The sequence below is a fragment of the Blastomyces dermatitidis genome (genome assembly GCF_000003525.1).
Source record: "Blastomyces dermatitidis ER-3 genomic scaffold supercont1.1, whole genome shotgun sequence".
Classification (NCBI taxonomy): Eukaryota; Fungi; Ascomycota; class Eurotiomycetes; order Onygenales; family Ajellomycetaceae; genus Blastomyces; species Blastomyces dermatitidis.
In genome coordinates this window covers 4,156,654-4,174,355 of record NW_025544774.1, presented here as the reverse complement: position 1 = coordinate 4,174,355, position 17,702 = coordinate 4,156,654, and the positions used below count along the sequence as shown (strand labels likewise).

The 17,702-nt window shown below is 47.1% G+C and overlaps 6 protein-coding genes across 6 annotated transcripts; 3 read left to right on the top strand and 3 right to left on the bottom strand.

Annotated features, from left to right (window-relative positions):
* Positions 1 to 980: 980 nt before the first annotated feature.
* Positions 981 to 2,645, bottom strand: BDCG_00492 (uncharacterized protein; the record flags this gene model as incomplete). Its single annotated transcript, XM_045416002.1, has 1 exon — positions 981 to 2,645. The coding sequence occupies one exon, from the start codon at positions 2,643 to 2,645 to the stop codon at positions 981 to 983; it is 1,665 nt and encodes a 554-aa protein (XP_045271822.1).
* A 2,452-nt stretch (positions 2,646 to 5,097) lies between these two features.
* BDCG_00491 (C2H2 finger domain-containing protein) lies at positions 5,098 to 7,854 on the top strand (the record flags this gene model as incomplete). Its single annotated transcript, XM_045416001.1, has 3 exons — positions 5,098 to 5,669; positions 5,784 to 6,397; positions 6,732 to 7,854. The coding sequence occupies exons 1-3, from the start codon at positions 5,655 to 5,657 to the stop codon at positions 7,852 to 7,854; spliced, it is 1,752 nt and encodes a 583-aa protein (XP_045271821.1). The 5' UTR covers positions 5,098 to 5,654.
* Positions 7,855 to 8,821: 967 nt separating this feature from the next.
* BDCG_00490 (uncharacterized protein) lies at positions 8,822 to 11,833 on the bottom strand. Its single transcript, XM_045416000.1, has 3 exons — positions 11,500 to 11,833; positions 9,590 to 11,431; positions 8,822 to 9,532 (listed from the first exon to the last, which is right to left on the bottom strand). The coding sequence occupies exon 2, from the start codon at positions 11,415 to 11,417 to the stop codon at positions 9,855 to 9,857; it is 1,563 nt and encodes a 520-aa protein (XP_045271820.1). The 5' UTR covers positions 11,418 to 11,431; positions 11,500 to 11,833; the 3' UTR covers positions 8,822 to 9,532; positions 9,590 to 9,854.
* A 13-nt stretch (positions 11,834 to 11,846) lies between these two features.
* On the bottom strand, positions 11,847 to 13,155 carry BDCG_00489 (50S ribosomal protein L24e). Its single transcript, XM_045415999.1, has 2 exons — positions 13,008 to 13,155; positions 11,847 to 12,936 (listed from the first exon to the last, which is right to left on the bottom strand). Exons 1-2 carry the CDS (start codon positions 13,010 to 13,012, stop codon positions 12,372 to 12,374), a joined length of 570 nt encoding a protein of 189 aa, XP_045271819.1. The 5' UTR covers positions 13,013 to 13,155; the 3' UTR covers positions 11,847 to 12,371.
* A 35-nt stretch (positions 13,156 to 13,190) lies between these two features.
* BDCG_00488 (mitochondrial import inner membrane translocase subunit tim14) lies at positions 13,191 to 14,481 on the top strand. Its single transcript, XM_045415998.1, has 3 exons — positions 13,191 to 13,373; positions 13,446 to 13,573; positions 13,699 to 14,481. Exons 1-3 carry the CDS (start codon positions 13,323 to 13,325, stop codon positions 13,832 to 13,834), a joined length of 315 nt encoding a protein of 104 aa, XP_045271818.1. The 5' UTR covers positions 13,191 to 13,322; the 3' UTR covers positions 13,835 to 14,481.
* A 679-nt stretch (positions 14,482 to 15,160) lies between these two features.
* BDCG_00487 (gamma-glutamyltranspeptidase) lies at positions 15,161 to 17,289 on the top strand (the record flags this gene model as incomplete). Its single annotated transcript, XM_045415997.1, has 4 exons — positions 15,161 to 15,325; positions 15,464 to 15,482; positions 15,569 to 15,918; positions 16,021 to 17,289. The coding sequence occupies 4 exons, from the start codon at positions 15,161 to 15,163 to the stop codon at positions 17,287 to 17,289; spliced, it is 1,803 nt and encodes a 600-aa protein (XP_045271817.1).
* Positions 17,290 to 17,702: the final 413 nt, after the last annotated feature.

Here is a 17,702-nt window from a genome sequence, read left to right as displayed (position 1 = left end):
TTCGGCTGTTTACGCGGGACGTTGTGGATGGGGAGGAAGGTTTTGGGCCGGGGGGGGGGGGCCAAATGGAGCTGAGGGGGAATATGTATGTATGCCCAAGCACGGGGGTGTGTATCGCGAGGAGTTCGTGGGGAGGGTTGAGGTTGAGGGTTGACGGAGGACAAGGAGGCGGGTGGCTTAGGGCCATGACGGAGAATGTATATATTTTGATATTTTGAGGCGGAACAGGCGTTGGAGAAGGAGGCGTTGGTGATGAAGGTGCTGACGCTGTTCGTGGCGTGTCCTGGCAATGCAGTGTGTAGGCCGGAGTTTATAGAGGCGCCCAAGTAGGAGGGGAGGGGTTGCTGCTGGATTTGACCGTTGTGGAGGTCGGTGATTGTGGGTGGGCACTGGGGGATTATGTATGAGAAGGCGGAGGAGACGGCGGGCGTTATTAAGGGGTTTTTGAAGGAGAAGTTTGGATCGCAGTAAGTGAGCAATTGGCTTTTTAAGGGGTTGTTGCTTAGTTCGCTGTTGTGATTTTATTTTTATTTTTATTTTTATTTTTTTTGGGAAGGGCCAATATTTATTTATTTCTTGAATTCTGCGTTCCAAAGCAGGATAGGTTGCCTCTTTTTCAATGCAATCCGTTTGTTCTGCCCACTGGGTATAGAAATAAAAATCAAAGGACGTGTAGTGTAGAAGAAATAACCACAAAAAGCTCACACCTGAAAACGGACAGATAAGGTCTAACCGGAGAACCTGCAAGAAATTCTGTGTATAAAAAAAATATCTCAACAACAGGAACACAAAAGAAACATATACAGGCTAGGGATATCATTGCGCAGGCGAGGTATATGGAAAATGGTATAAAAGGGGCGGGAAAGAGGCTCAAATGACCAGAGAAAAACGCCAAAACACCCTCCATGACGGAACTCGGGGAAATAGGGGAAGTTTGCCGGTTGAAATTATGAGGCGGATAATAAAACCAACCATACCTCTCAAAGCCGCCGATACCACTGCGCCCTCTTCCAAGATTTCGTCCGCGTCCGCGTCCGCGTCCGCGTCAGCTCCAGGTGCAACCCCAACCCTTCCTCCGCCCTTGCGCCTTCCCCTCCTCTCCCCTCTTCATCATCTCCGCCCTCATCCTCCTCCGCCTCCTCCTCAACCGAAACCCCCTCAACCATCTTAACCCTCCTCCCCTCCCAAAACGCAATCCCACCCGCAACCATCCCGGTAACACAGCCTGCAGCAATAAGAAACCCTACCGCCCAGCTGGGCCGCGTGAACCTGTTCAGCCCCCACATGATCCCCGCGAGGCCGGCTTGCAGGGCTGTGTTGATGACGTACATCCAGACGAGGAGGTCCATGAGGAAGGGTTTTGTGGGTGGGGCGCGGGCGCCTGTTAGGGGTGCTGGGGGGATGGAGGTCGGCGGGAGCGGGAGGGAGGGGTTTTGGAGGAGGAGCTGGGTTAGTTCTTCGTCGTCTGTGTAAGGGTATGCCATGTTGTAATTGTTGTTTCCGTTCTTGTTCTTGGTGGAAGAAGACGGCGGGGAAGGCGGGGAGGTGGATGTAACAGGTGGCGGCCCGAGATCACCAGGCAGTTTCTCGCTGCCGGCCAGTCTGAACCAGCCCCGATGGACACCGGCGAGCTTGCGCAGGGCGTCATGGTTGTGCATCACTCGCCATTGGAGGAGGTAATAGAAGTCTCTGAAGCGCCAGGGGATGAGACCGAAGCCCGTGACGCAGAACAGCGCGTTGAGGATCTGCGAGTCGATTTCTATCCAGATTTGCCGGGCGGATTCCGCTGCGGTGCAACTTGGGTTGCACATGGCGGGCGCTACGTTGAGGAGCAGGAAGAAGATCATGGCGCCCCATGCTACGATGTTGAGGCCGTAGAGCGTCACCAGAAAGCCGAAGGGGGTGATTACGAAGCGGGCAAAGCCCCTGAGGCCGATTATTGTGGCCTGGGTCCATGTGTGTTTTGGCGGGAAGCGGTAGCCGTTGGGATATGTGCCTGTTTCATCGGGGATGGGAGCAGCCAAGGTTGTTTTTACTGCCTGGGCGGATTTGGCATTTATGGCGTTTTTTTCAGATACTGTCTGTGGCTGTCTGCCGGATGGGGCTGATATATCCTCATCCCTTTGCTTCGTTTCCGTTTTTGCCGTCGTATTATCATTGCTGCGGCTGCCCCATAGGGGATCTGTAGAACACCGCTGGAGCTCCACCTCATGTTCGTGCTCCTGGAAAGCATTCAACTGCGTAGATGTAGCAATGCGTGCGCCCAAGGTTTTTGCTCTGGACAATTTCCGACGCTGGATCTCGTGGGCCGTGCTTCCTCTACGTTCCAACTGGCCTTCCTCCGTCCAGCCATCAGCGCTGAAGCAGCCTGTGCGGATCTCGTTGAGGGTTGGAGCGCGAGAAGCGATATCCCCAGTTGCCATCCACATGCCCGAGGGAGGGTTTGATTCGAGGAATTTCAGGGAGGCACTGCGGAGGCGACGAGTAGTGGTCGAGGAGGAGGCATTGGGGGGGTTGTTGGCAGTTCTGTTAGGCTGGGTTGGAGTCGAGGGATCCATGTTGGTTGTTGGCGTGGTGGGTGTTGATGCTTGAGCAGCGATAGGAGAGCGACCATTTTCATCTTCTACAGATGGGAACGGCTCCATTCCGCCGTATGTTTTGGAATATACCATACCCTGGGATATTCGAAGCAATTGAGGAGGGGAATTGAGTGTTGGACGAATGTTGACCACTCAATGGAGGTTGAGGAGAGGATATTCTAGGTAGCAGCATAATATTCGCCCGAACGGGCTTGGAGGGAAGAAGAACTGGCACTGCACTGACATCGGGATTAGATAGAAGATCCCTTATAGAATAACTTAACTTACACTTGACTGGATCAGGGTCTGAAGCCCGCCGTCCAGGAAGAGTGAGGATCGCAAGCCAGCCACTCAGCTCAGATAGAACAGCGTTGAAGACAGAGAGAGCATGGAAGTACGTATCGTTATCATAACTTCATAAGTATGTACGCAGTTATAGTATAGTAGTAGAGTAGTATGCTGCGTTACAGCGTAGTTACAGAGTTAGTCCGACGAACGGAGTTAAGACTTAAAAAGTCTCCGTTTTTGGCCCGAACAGGCGATTGGCTGCGCTGGGTTGGTTCGTTGGTTGTGAGTTAGTTAAACCAGCAATAGTAAGCGTAATAATAATGATCTGATCTGGTATGGTATGGACAATGGTGAAGAAGAAAGAAAGAATATTATTGCTGAGAGAAATACATACATGCATTCCGCCCTTCTTAGGTGGTTGGACTTTGTTTTTTTGCCTTTGCCTTGATGGTTTAAGCTATCTACTTACATTATAGCCTATCCTATCCTGATGAAAACCGACATTTTTTTCCATATGAGATAGAATGATGAAACTGAAACAAAAAAAGTTCAAAAATAAACCATCTACTCTATTAGTTATTATTCCATTCTCAATTAATAGTGCTAAATAGTGCTATAGAAGGGAAGGTAAAAGAAACCATGGCTACAATTGTAAGGAATATGAACACAAAAAAAGAGACACTCCACTCTGTCCGGGAATAACCATCGTCATATTCTGCTCTTCACAGGCACCAAGAATTAAATATAATTTATTGATCATAAATAATTCGGCCGGCAACCTGGAAGTGGCGAAGGTTGGCAGTTTGAGTGAGTGGGGCGCTTTGGTGAACTACCAGCCAGGTACTCGCGATCTTTTTTGTTTTTTTTTTTTTTTTTTTTTTGCCTCTCAAATATAGTTATTATAGTTAACTAACGGAGTAATAAACGGAAGTAATAAATGATAATACAATAACAATGTTATTCTAATCTATGCATGCATCGGCCTCTGACAGCTGTCAATCTACTAGATACATATCGATATTTCTATATTATTATTATTATTATTATTATTTTTATTTCAATCATCCCCCTCTCTATTCTGGTCGCTGCCAACAAAATCCCTGCTGCTGGACTCGGCCCTAGTCAGGAACCCGCTCGCTCTCGATTGCTGAGCGCTGGCTGGCAAGATCACGAACATCGTGGGAGGGATATTCTATATAAGAATCTACTACTACTACTACTACTACTACTACTACTACTACTACTACTACTACAGCTGAATCGGCAAGAAAAAAAGGCATGGAAAAAAAGCAACAACAAAAAACTAAAAAAAAAAAAAAAAAAAAAAAAAAAAAAAAAAAAAAAAAAGACCTTTACAAATAGGGCCTGATGATTTACCCGCAGCCAAAGGGGCCAGAAAAGAGAGTCCAAGAGTCCACCACCCCCGCATCTCTCTCGCGCCAGACCAGACCAGACCAGACCAGACTAATAATAATCTTAATACGGAGGAGAGAAGAGAGAGAGAGAGAGAGAGAGAGGGATAGAATAAGGCCTAGTTACTAGTTCTGGAGTCTGGAGCTTACGCAGTAACTTAGTAGAGCAACATGAACCAGCCAGTTGGTTGGTTGAGCCACCCGTGGCCCGGCTGCTGCTGCGGTGCCTATTTTATTTTATTTTTTATTTTATTTTTATTTTATTTTTATTTATTTTTATTTATTTTTATTTTTATTTTTTTGGCTGTTGGCTTGGCTAGTTATTTGCTGGCGATGCTGGTTTTTACTTGTTGGCTCTAATAAATACTGCGTAAGTAAGTTCCTGCGGCGCACAAACAGAATAATAATAATAATAATAATAATAATAATAATAATAATAATAAATTTTTGGTCGGAATTTCAGGGCAAGAAAAGGAAGAGAGAATGGATAGAGAGTTACAACAGTCTGTATACCTAAGAGGTTAATAAAGAACTACTACTATAGATGGATAATCAGACCTGTTAGAAAGAAAGAAAGAGGTGGAATATATTAATTATTATTGCTGGCAAATAAATCAATCATAGTTATCATTAGTTAACTATTTTATTATAATAATAGAAATACTAAGAATATCAAATATATAATATTCTTTGTAAAAGTGATCTCTACTCAACTTGCTTTGCTCTCTCTTGATATCATTCCCTCCAGCTTCTTTTTTCCCTTGCTTTGGATTTATCTTTTTTTTTTTTAATCTTTTTTTTATCTTTTTTTTATCTTTTTTTTATTTTTTATTTTTTATTTTTATTTTTATTTTTTTTGGTCATGCTCAAACCTGCTCCAAAACCTTCTGCTTCCTTGACTTTTGTTTCTTATATTCTTCCACGAATATATTTTTTTACTCTTTTTCTCCAACCTCAACTCTATCGATCTTCCTATCCTCCCTCTGCTTCTTCCTCCCTCTGCTCTCCTTGGTTCTTCTCGTCTATCGCTCTCTTCTTTTACTATTCTTCTTGCTGGCCTCCGTCTAGCCTGATCGTTGCTCTATCTAACTCCACCTCTCTCTGCTGCCGCCGGGGCTGATCCTCCACACTCAATTACTGCCGTGTTTGCTGCCAATTCTCTCCCCTTTCTCGCCTCGTTTCTACTTCTTCCACGACTGTTCTCCTCCTTCTTCTGCTTCTCCTTCTTCTTGTTGCTCTTCCGCTTTGTTTGCATCTTTCTTTTCATTTTCCTCCAAAGTTTGACTCCTCACCCTACGCTCTTTCACGACAAGCTCTCCCTCTGAGACTTGCTGTGGAAGAGTCCCCCTCGGCCAATCCTCATCTTTCCCCAAAAATGACTTCTTTCAAGGTGAGTCCTGAATCCTCAGTCTGAATCTCATCGTAACGGACCCTCAGTCCAATTCCTCGTGGAACAGAATAACTAACTGTACCTCCTCTCCCCTCCTTCCCCCACCATCTTTAGGAATCCCTCTCTTCCACCCCCTCACGGCCCATTAGCCATACCACTCCTCCTCTCCGCCAATCCAATGGCCGTCACCATTCCCACTCCGTCTCCCTCGGCGCCATCAACATCAATCACCGTGTCACCCGCCGAAAAAGCATGAACTCCACCGCCGCCAGCAATGCCGCTACCGCTGCCGCCGTCGCCGTCGCCATGGGCGAATCCCCCAGCGCCGCGGCCTTGTCCACTTCCACCTCCTCCCACCACCACCACCATCACCACCGCCGAGGCCTGAGCACTCGAAGGGCCATCGAATCCACCTCCATAGGTACCGCGTCGGGCTTTGGCTCTTACCTCGCCCGGAACGCTGCCCAGAACTGCACCCCGGGACGCAAGAATTCGCCCAATTCCATTGACGAGAATACCGCGGTGGAAGATGTCTCCCCCCTTGGCGGTAGCGGTGCTAGTGCAATGAACAGCAGTACGGGGAAACCCATTGGTACGAAGCAACGGAGTCGTCGAGCAAGTGAGGGTGCTCACCTCGTCCGCGGAGAAGGCAAACGAGTCATGAACGAGCTGAGATGTGAACGGTGTGGGAAGGGATATAAACATAGCAGCTGCTTGACGAAGCATATGTACGTATCCATATACTCTCCATTGGATGTTCTGCGCGGTTTCAGGTTATCTACTCTTCCCTTTTCCCGCGAAGTTCAAGCGATTGGGCTGTGCCTCATGCTGCATGCATGTCATTTTACCCTACAACCTCTGAGAAAAGACCATGGAACCTTGTATCTTCCCGATATTTTCCTCATTTCTTTATTCTTTTCTTGCCCTTTCTTCCCTCGCCTTCCATTTATTTGAGTTGTTTTACATCACCCATTGATTCAAAAGTTATCGGGGGATTTTTTTTTTTTTTTTTTTTTTTTTTTTTTCTCTTTTGTGCACGCCCGATTAACCATTGACGAACAGGTGGGAACACGACCCAGCATGGGCCTACACATCCAAGCTCCTCATCTCGAAACACCAGCAAGTTCAGCTCCTCGAAGCTGCCACCGTCCTGGTAAACATGAACCCTGAAACCCCAGCGTCTTCGTTCGACCAGCAACAACGCACAGGAGAATCCGACCGCTCCTCCGCCTCCCCGACCGCATCCGGCATCTCAGAGCTCCGCGATGGCATCAGCTCAGCAGAAACCACCCCACCCCCGGCCGGCGAAGAAGGCATCTTCTCCACCACTACCCCAGCGAAACCACCACCTCCAGGAACCTACTCCAGCCCTCACAATCGCAACCACAGCCTCAGCCACAACCACCGCTTCAGCGCAAACAGCTTCTCCCGCTCCTTCCAATCCATGCCCTCCAGCTCCTTCACCGGCAGTGCACCCACCTTCTCCCCCTCCCGCTCCCATTTCCGCCAATCAAGCACAGACACGCGACCCTCCACAGCGGAAACCGGCGGCCTGCTAGACGACGACGAAGCAGGACTCGCGGCCGCCATTGAGCTGTGCCATTTCGGCACGCCCCGCAGCGGACCCGTGCCCATGTCCCCGGATATCCCGCCTGTCCCACCGTTGCCTGCGAGGTTCCTGGGGAGCCAGAGCATGGGCGTAGGTATGGGAGGGGGGATGGGGCTCGCTAACAACAACCGTGATAATAACAGCAGCAACACCAACCACACCGGCAGCATCAACAGCATCAACAGCATCAACAGCATCAACAGCATCAACAGCATCAACAGCATCAACAGCATCAACAGCAACACGCGCAGTTTCGACGCGCTCGCCAGCGCCGCAAGGCACGAAGCCTCCTCGATACCCACCATCTACAACCCGCTAAGCCTGCACCCGTCCCTATCCTACCGCGTCTCTGACGTGCGGGACGTGAAGATGGATGACGTGCCGTTGCTGGATAGCCGGGGCCGACGCCGCAGTGGCAGCAGCAACAAGGCGATGCTGAAAGCCAAGGCTAAGACTAATACCAATCATAATGATGACGATGATGATTTTGCGCAGGATCGGGATCGGGATCGGGGGGGTTCTGGTGTGCCGATGGATGATGACGATGATGGTGTTTTTGGGCGGATGGAGGAGTGAGGAGTGAGAATGGAACGGAATGATATGAAGTGGAATGCAGGGATGGGAATATGAGCAAAGAGGAATGGAAAATGGGAATGGGAATCGAGGTGGGAAAGGGGCCTTCTCAGTTTCTTTCTTTTTCTTATCTCTCTCTCTCTCTCTCCTCTCCCCAACCCACCCCCCCTTTTCCCATTTCACTTTTTTTCATTATTACTTATATTATTATTATATTTATGGCTGTTCAAACACCTTCAATTTTTTTTTTTTTTTTTTTTTTTTTTTTTTTTTTTTTTTGTTACTGTCTATTGGTTTTCGTGCCTACTTTTTTAAATTTACATATATAAACAACATATTATACAACATACCATACAACATACCATACAACTATTAACTATAACTATAACTATACTAAACTATTACTATGATACTATAATATCTATATCATTCTTCAGATGAGATCAAGTGAAAAGAGTATCAAAAGAGAAAAAAAGAAATGAATATTTTTTAAAACTTAATAATTTTTCTTAAAAACAACTATATAAGCAGAGAAAGATCAAAAATATCATATATATATATATAATAAAAAATGAGAGACCTCTGAGAAAGTCACTTAATATTAGAAAAAATCATACATGTTGAAAGAATAAGAGAAAAGAAAGATAAAAATATATACTACACACTAGTTATAAAAAATAGATATGTATGAAATAGAGATATATTTTAGAATATAGAAAATCACTGAAATTCATGATATAACTATCTACTATCTGATAAGAGAGTCTGAAATTTATTAACTCTCAGAAACAAGTTATAACATCAGCACTGTATATAATCTCACTGTTTATAAGTATATATTGCATGTACATCATCTCTACTTTTACTTCATTATTACTCTTTATATTTAGAGTAAGTTATTTGAAATTATTCTGACACTATTCACATAAGAGACAAGGTATAGTAAGAAAAGAGTAGTGAGTTAATAAGAGTATATGTATTATTCTTATCTTCAAGTCTATCAGGAAAGCAAAAGTAGATTTGACATAATCTATACAATTTCAGAAAGACAGATTGATTTGATGAAAATACATTATGTATTGAAAAGCTTTATGAAAGCACATACATGAATTAAATAAAAAATACACTGAACAAAGTAAAATAAATGCAAAAGTGGGTATCCAATGCATAAAAAGTAGAAATGACTGACAACAAACTGAAAAGAAGAAAGATTCAGAAGAAAAACAAAGCCTCAAACATCAACCGATCAAAACAGCGGAAACAATCATAAGTGAAAGAATCATTCTTTCTCTTCATCGTATCTCATTCAATCAATCACTTGTTTCCAATTCTATACACCCGATACAATGCAAAAAGGAATCGTTCATCTCGAATTGTTCATCTCCAATTGTTCATCTCCAATCGTTCATCTTCAATCGTTCATCTCCAATATTGTGCTCTCCGTGCTGGAGATACTGACTTCCGTAGCCACAGATGTTTTATTTCGAGGAGAAGTGGAGATTCAAATAGAAGAGTGATTGAATCCGAACAAGGTTGTGGACTGGGCGGGATGTTGTCGGGGATTGTCATAGTTGCGGATTCATCCCACTATGGAAGTGGCGTGGATTTATTTTCCCGAGATCCAAGGGGGCGCGAGGTCCTGCGGATGGATCATAGCCCACCGCTCCCCCGAAAAAGCAATCTATGAACGTATTAGGAGATGAGTTTCCGGGTATGATTTGGAAAATGATATACTAACCTTGACCCTCCTTCTTTTATGCTTAATCTTCTCAAATCCGACACCCCGTGCCAACCGTCTCGGGGTCCCACACAGCCGTATCCCTCGATTTCTCATCGACGTGTCCATTTCCGAATTTTCACCAGACTGGTTAAAGAGTCAAAAAGATCGCTCTCCCGCCTGACTTCGTTCACCTACACCGAACCAATCTGACGAAAGGCCGGAGGAAAAACTCCATCAAGTGGGGTGGAGCAGATTCTTTTGTCCTCAACCAGTATCTAGCGAACTAACGAAAGTTGAACGCGTGGGGATAGCCGTACTGCTGGTACTGCCAAGGGTACGGTGTCACCGGACCTCCCTGCCCTGGGAAGGGCGGCTGTCGAGCAACTACTGGGAATTGCCAATGGGGGGGAGGCGGATGTGGATGAGGCGGGCGGAACCCATTCCCCTGGCCCTGCGGATTCACAGGCATGGCAGGCCGACTTGGAACCATCGGCGCAACTGTTAACGGCACGACATGGCCAGCAGACGAGGCTGGTACAGGACCTGGAGGGGTTTGCGGTGATGGATTGGATCCATCATCAGTTCCCGCATCCAGGCGCTCTATCAGTTCCGCCTGCTGCTTACGCATCTCGCGCTGGTAAATTCGACGTCGCTGCCTCTGGCCCATCCTGTTCTTCTTTGGGCGCTGCGGGGGTCCTTCTTCCTTGTCGGGGCTGCTAGTATTTTCCGCGACCGTTTGCCCATCACCTACGGCCGCGACGATAACGAACACGAGCCGCAGGAGCACGAAGTGCGAGATGTTTTCAAACCGACGGAGCACAAGCGCCGTCAGCTGGGGCATACGGACAGGAGCGAATGTGACAGACGACTCGGAAGTTGAACCGGGTTCGTTGTTGACTTTTCCCACGGGTGTGGCATCAGAGTCTGCGGCCATGCAATCCGACCAGTTAACGGGCGCTCCGACCTGTAGTCGCTCCAAGCGATTGATTACCGCGTCGACAACCGGATGGAAGTCCACCAGTTGTGAGCCTGTAACCAATGCAGGGATTGACAGCCAAGCGTCACACGTCGCAACAGAGCCGGTGAAGAAAGACCTATTCTCCATGGAGTAGATGGGGTTCACACCCGATTGCCCCATGCCCAAAGCTGACTCGGCCATGGCCATTACGGACCCACAAGCTTCCGGTGTGGGCAATAAGACCACATCATTGCTCGAGTTGACCGTAACAGTCAGGCCAGATGTCATAACGAGGTGGTTGGCCACCTCGGGTGAAGGCACGAAAAGTCTACCCAAGGAGAGGGCCAAATCCTTCAGTGTGTAAGCATTATTCATGAGTCTAAGACTCAGCCAACAGACAAGGACAGTTACCAGGGACCCGAGAGCCAGCTCCAGTAGAAAAGTGGATGACTGGGCTGATTGCGTAGTGTGGGCCTTCTCGATGCCGCTGGTAGCAACATGAGGAGTTTCCAGAGGCTCAGTGACCAAAGCGATTTCTGAGGAATTGCTGGAATACATATCTCGCGAGAGACATGGATTGGAGAGTGTTGCCGTGGTGAATGCCCAGGAGCTGCTGTTGCAAGACATATCATCAAGATATGTGTCAATAGGGAATCCGGGGGCCCCTGTGGAACTGGAGAACGACTCATGTTGGAGAGCGCCGGTGGCCTTCGAACCAGCGGTTAAAATGAACTCATAAGTGCCCGTCAATAAAAATGAGGCCTTAATTGCCCCTGTAATTCTGCCCATGAAGGGCCCGTGAGGGCGGACATCGGTAAATGGCACAGGGTAGAACGTGCCCCAGAGGGTCAGGGACACAACAAGCCCCAAGAACGGAAACAGAAGCATGCTGCTGTTGGATACTGAGTGGAGGTGAGCATGTAACCATTATGAATCTGACCAAGAACAAAGAGCCGTACTATCAACTTACTTTGTTTGGTTTATAATTGATTTTAGTATCGAGGTTAAAGCTTCCGGTTTGAGGAGCTTTGAAGCTCTTTGAAGCTCTTTGTATGATTTGTTTGATAGAAAATTTGATGGTGATGGTAGTTGTATTGCGTGTATTGATTGATGATGAGTGTGCCAGATGAAGAGAGATAAAGAAAATGAGATACTCGAGAAGCAGATAAAGCAGTGCCTATTGTGTGTTGAGTTTGAGTTGTGTTGGTGTAAGTTGTGTTGTAGTTGTGTTGTGTTGTTGAGAGAAGCGTGAAGAGGAAGACGTTCTGCTATTCACGCGGCGCGTCGTGAATAAATAAACAAACCAATAGAGTCAGTCAACCGTGGATCGTGCCTACCTCACAAGCAGCGAGATGCCATTTTTCGCCGGATATTCCCTTGAGGCAGAAGGAGGTGTATATGCATATCACACCATACATACACTGGACGCGGGGTATTTCTTACCTGCATGGCTTAAACAAACAAATCTCAGACCATGGCGGCTTCGGTATCAACGGCTATGTAGAACGAAAGGCCATACTGCAGGAGATTGGGGAAGAGTAAATCCTGTGTACGTGGAAGGGGCCAATGTAACGCTTGTATGGATTCCAAGATATCATCATATTCTGAGAGGAAGCAATACCGTAGTCTGTAAAAGGACATCCAAGAGCGGTGGGACTGCAGATGAGGCGAAAAAGTAAATCAATCCAAAAATGAAAACCCACTCTTTTTAGTCTTAACAAAGGAAACACATGAGAAGATAAGAATCCCAACGCCGATATATTACCCCGCTGTAACATGAAGAAGCCAAAACAAAATATCCGAAGCGAAAATAAAGGTATCGAGAAAACGTCCCCCCCTCCCTCAGTCGATTTCCATCTCGTCCTGCGTGCCACCATCCACCAAAAGTCTCGTCTTCTTCTTCGTCCGTAGCCTTTCCGTACCCATAACTTGGCTGAGATTCTTGTTTGTGTCCAGCGGCACGTTTTCCTCCTCTCTTTCCTTGAGCTCCTTGCGGATAAGGTGCTCCCCCTCGGCCACCACTCTCCTGTCTTCTGCTCTCTGCTTCTCCCGCGCCAACTTGCCAGCCAATCTTCTCTTGGTAAATACACGTTCGCGCCTCTGTCTAATCTCCTCCACTCTTTCCATAGCCCTGATCGTGGCTGCAACCAGATTACGGTCGTACTTCACGGGGACATTTCGTCTCTTGGCGAATTGGGATAGGAGCAGCGAGGAATCGACGATCATCTCCTTGCCGTGGAGGGCACGGTGAGTCTTGGTCCATTTCAGCTTGCGGGGCTGTCGCTTCATCTTGAAGTTCTTGTGACATTTCGAGCGGCAGAAGCGAAATGTACGGGCGTCATTGCGCACAAATGTTATGCCTTTGCTGGGATAGCATGGCTGGGAACAGAAATGGCAGGTCTCGACTCTGGATTTCACGGTAGTTAGGGTAAGCTGCACGGTGTTACATAGAAAGAGCTTAATAAAGCGGAGGCATACCTCATGGCTGCTAATGCGATAGTAGGACCTTAGACAGCGAGCCTTGATTGAAACGAGTCGACCTTGGTCTCTCATGCTTTCCCACTCTCTCGACTTTTTCAAGTTTCGACTTTTTGTTCGCTGGGCCGTCGGTCATGTGACATCTCATGACACTAGCCTTTATTAGTACTAGCGTTCAGCAGTTTTTCTCTTCCTTCTCCGAACATCTGAACTTCATCGAACGGCGAAAAATTATCACCACCGCTGCTTTGTCGCACCGTCCCGCACTCATCTTCACCCTCTCCGTTCTCTGGCCGATCTCCTCTATCCGCAAATATGGCATCCGTTCTGGCCGTCGGCGTTGGCGTCGCTACTGCCGCCTTTCTGGTTCGTTTCCACTGCAACTATTATCGTCATACCACCCGTGGAGCAATGGAAACTGACATTTGTTTAATGTAGGGTCGTGCTGGTCTCGTTGCTTATCGCCGATCCAGAGGTACTGTAAACAGCTTGGGGAAAGCATTTTACAAGGGAGGATTCGAACCACGCATGAATAGGCGCGAGGCATCGCTTATCTTGGAACTCTCGTATGTGTTGTCACCCTTTCCCCAACCTGTTCAATATGAAGTATCCTTTTGCACGCGAAACCTTGGGTTGCAGGCGCAATAATATAAGAGGTTCCCTTTTACTAATATACAAATAATCAACGCAGTGAACGGAACATGAATAAAGACAAAATCCGAACGAATCATCGCAGACTCATGCTGCTGAACCATCCGGACCGAGGAGGAAGCCCGTACATCGCCTCTAAGATTAACGAAGCGAAGGAACTACTCGAAAAGACTTAATTGTTTAGGGGCGGACCGTCCGTAACTCCTATTGATATACTTGACTCGAACAAGCTGAGAATTATGCCAGGACTTCTTTTGGCTTGACAACCCTCCCAGGCTTGGCTTGATATACTCGATTGCCCGCTGCTTTTTCTGATGTTTTTCCTGGTTTCCTTTTCGGTTTCCCTCTATTCTACGAGGGATGCATAGCGAGGCGTTTATTTGGTTTTTGTCGGGTACACATTTATAAACCGTTGATCTTTTCCTGCATTTAGCCATTTGCGCATCTAGTAGTATATTGCTACGAAATCCCTCCTCTTCTTTTGCTATAGATACGGAGCAAAATTGTATATTATGAATGCTGATCTAGAGTTCTCGATTGTCTTTGCTTAAATATGATGTTGTTCTTGTCCTCAAAAGTCTGTGAGTTGGCTACGGGGTGACAAGCCAAGGATAGATAAGCTTCCAAACTGCAGACTCCGCCCTGTCTTGGTACGGTACCGTCCTCAGCTGTATCATATCATATCAACACAGTAATTAGCGTGGCGGGAGATTCTGGCTTCCGGCAAACTCTCGTCTCGTGTTAACTATGTAACTTGTGGTTATCGTATTTTTTCCCTGGAATGTGATGAAATCTTCGTAGAGATGTCTCGATAGAAAACGAAGCAACTACATAGCTCAATGTTAGACTAGGAAGCTTAATTTAGTCAATAATGATAGTATTGCATCCCCTTTAGCACACGAAGGAAACATAATTCTTGCAACAAAAGGGGAAAAAAAAATTGAGCATCGGGGTTCAGGATGGCTGGGCAAACCCCTAGAGGAATCTAAAATAGACGAGTCGGTGAGCTAATGCAGCTTTGCACGGCCTAGGTGATGATCAAAGGGTGTGGTTCCAGATCGATCCGTACCTCAATATAAAAGCCACCATGTTCATGTTCTGTATATATATATCCCCGATCGAGTGCATATGTCTTCTCTCTTCTCGGGCCATTTCCATGATAGTTGACCGTCATGTGATCGATCCATGGCCGCTGTGGGTTGGGTTGTTATTAATGTTAGCCGGATGCTGGTTCACGACACAACAATCCAACCTTGTACCCCGCGGTAGAGACAGCGGTTGACGGTTGTTCTGACTTTCTCGGCCGGCAATGCAGTGAATCATTGAGATATAAGTTAAACTAAATGATTACAATAATCTATTGACACATTCCGTAACTTGACAAATAGACATATTCTTTGACTACTATCCTAACATTGCTTTTCACCCCCCCCGTCCCCAACCCCGCGCTATTTGCTAGATACGCAATCTGGCAAAGACCACTTGAAATATAAATAATAAATATGCCTTTGAGTGCCCGTGATGTCTTTTCGGCGCCAGAGCCACGGTTCTCGGCCTTCCCGAGTAGACGAAGTGTTGTTCACAGCACGAAAGGGATGGTGGCTTGCACACAGCCTTTAGCCGCTGCCGCAGGACAAAAGATCCTGAGAGATGGAGGGAATGCGGCGGTAAGTGACATCAATTCTTCAAAAAAAAAAAAAAAAAAAAAAAAAAAAAAAAAAAAAAAAAAAAAAATTCTCCTCCGCAGTTTCAATTCTCCGGTCCTTTTGTTTTTGGTAGAGTTTTTCAGCTAACGGTAAATACAGGATGCTGCTGTGGCGGTTGGTATGTAAAATGCTCCTGGCGCTTCATGTCCCCTATGTCATATACAAAGGTTGATGGCTGATGAATATTTTTGGGAGAATGATTAGCTGCGGCACTCAATATCACAGAGCCGGCTTCAACCGGTATTGGCGGTGACATGTTCTGTTTGTTCTATAATGCAAAGACGAAAAAAGTGCATGCCCTCAATGGGTCTGGTCGTTCAGCAGGAAATATTTCCTTAGAGCTGATGCGCAAGGAGTTGGGCCTTGCTGCTGGTGAGGACGGCAAAATTCCCATGACCAGCGTACATGCTGTGACTACGCCAGGTGCTGCTGCCGGATGGATAGATACAGTGGAACGCTTTGGAAGTAGGAAATTGTCATTGGAACAGATTTTGATGCCAGCTATTGAATTGGGAGAGGAGGGGTTTCCTGTGTCCGAACTCTCTGCGTCATTTGTACGTTGTCCCTTGTTATGATTTCGTGTTCTTTCAAAAATATCTCCCCCACCTCAATTTTGTTTGACCAGACAATTGCTATCGAAATTAACCAACTAATAGTGGCACGAAAGCGACAAGCTCATCCGTGACGCATCGCCCAACTTTAGAGAGATGCTGAAGGCTTGCCCGGATGGAAAGGATGGAGTGAGATGCCCACGGGCTGGGGAAATATTCAAGAACCCCACGCTTGCCCAAACATTCCGAACGCTGGCAAAGGAAGGCAAAAAGGGATTCTATCAGGGTCGTATCGGAGAAGCAATTGTCAAAGTCGTCCAAGATCTTGGTGGCCACCTCAGCCTGGACGATCTGAAATACCACCTTGAAACAGGCAGTCAAGATGTAGACGCCATTTCCTTAAAAGTCGACCCAACAAACATCGGTGGAACCAAGAGTGATGGCAAGGGCGAAGTGGAAGTCTGGGAGCACCCTCCCAATGGCCAGGGTATCGTCGCCTTGATGGCACTGGGCATTTTGGAAGAATTGGCAAAAACCGGCAAGATCCCCCACTTCACAGCCGAACAGCACAACTCCAGCGTCTACCTGCACGCCGTCATCGAAAGTCTACGCATCGCCTTCGCCGACGCAAGCTGGTGGGTGACAGATCCCGAAATCGAAAAGGTACCAACCAAAGAGCTAATCTCCCGCACATACCTTGCCGAACGCGCAAAGCTCTTTAACCCAGACCGGGCCTCCGACGTCGTCGACCATGGCAGCCCGGCCCACAACCACTGCGACACGGTCTACTTCGCCGTGACCGACGCGGAGGGCAACGGCATCTCCTTCATCAACAGCAACTACGGCGGCTTCGGCACCTGCATCATCCCGAAAGGCTGCGGCTTCACGCTGCAGAACCGCGGCGCAAACTTCTCGCTGACGCCCGGGCACCCCAACGTCCTGGCGCCCCGCAAACGCCCCTACCACACCATCATCCCGGCCATGGTCACCAACCCGGCCGATAACTCCCTGCACACCGTGTACGGGGTGATGGGCGGCTTCATGCAGCCGCAGGGCCATGTGCAGGTGTTGATGAACATGCTTGCGTTCGACCAGACACCACAGGCGGCGCTGGATGCGCCGCGCATCTGTATTGGGGCGGGGATGCCAGAGCGGGGAAAACCGTTGGAGCAGATGGTGTACCTGGAGGAAGGGATTGAGGAGTCAGTTGTGGAGGAGTTGAGGAAGCTGGGGCACAAGGTTGAGGTGTTGAAGGGGTTCAAGCGGGGGATGTTTGGGCGGGGACAGGTTATTCGGTGCCATTCTGACGAGTGGAAGATGGTGTATAGCGCTGGGAGTGATATGAGGGGTGATGGTGCGGCAGTTCCTGTGTGAAATTGAAAAATGTTGTTTAATTGTTTGAGGAGGCTTTGCTATCTAGGCTTGGAGGTATTGTTAGTTGTGCAATGGATTAGAAAGTAAATGCTTTATACTTCATTCCATGTTCATTTGAATTTGAAGCTCATTATAGTTATCATTGTATAAATTTTAGGTGCAATAGAGCAAGTACTTACTCTCTTTAGCTCATACTATTCAATTTTGCTTTTGCTTTTACTTTCTTTATTTGCAAAAGTAAATAAATAAATAAATAAATGAAATAATGTTGTATCTCCTAAGGCATCTGGAGGTTGTTCACTGAATGCAATACACACACATAGCAGCTAGATTCTTAATATCAATCAACTACTCATTACAGAGATTGCTTTCAAAAAGTTTTGATTAGGGCAAAGAATTTAACTTGTAATTTA

Coding starts and splice junctions, on each gene's coding strand:
- BDCG_00490 (XM_045416000.1), bottom strand. CDS start 11,417: ATGCTTCTGTTTCCGTTCTTGGGGCTTGTTGTGTCCCTGACCCTCTGG.
- BDCG_00488 (XM_045415998.1), top strand. CDS start 13,323: ATGGCATCCGTTCTGGCCGTCGGCGTTGGCGTCGCTACTGCCGCCTTT. Junction 13,374..13,445: donor TCGCTACTGCCGCCTTTCTG/GTTCGTTTCCAC, acceptor TGTTTAATGTAG/GGTCGTGCTGGTCTCGTTGC. Junction 13,574..13,698: donor TCGCTTATCTTGGAACTCTC/GTATGTGTTGTC, acceptor TAATCAACGCAG/TGAACGGAACATGAATAAAG.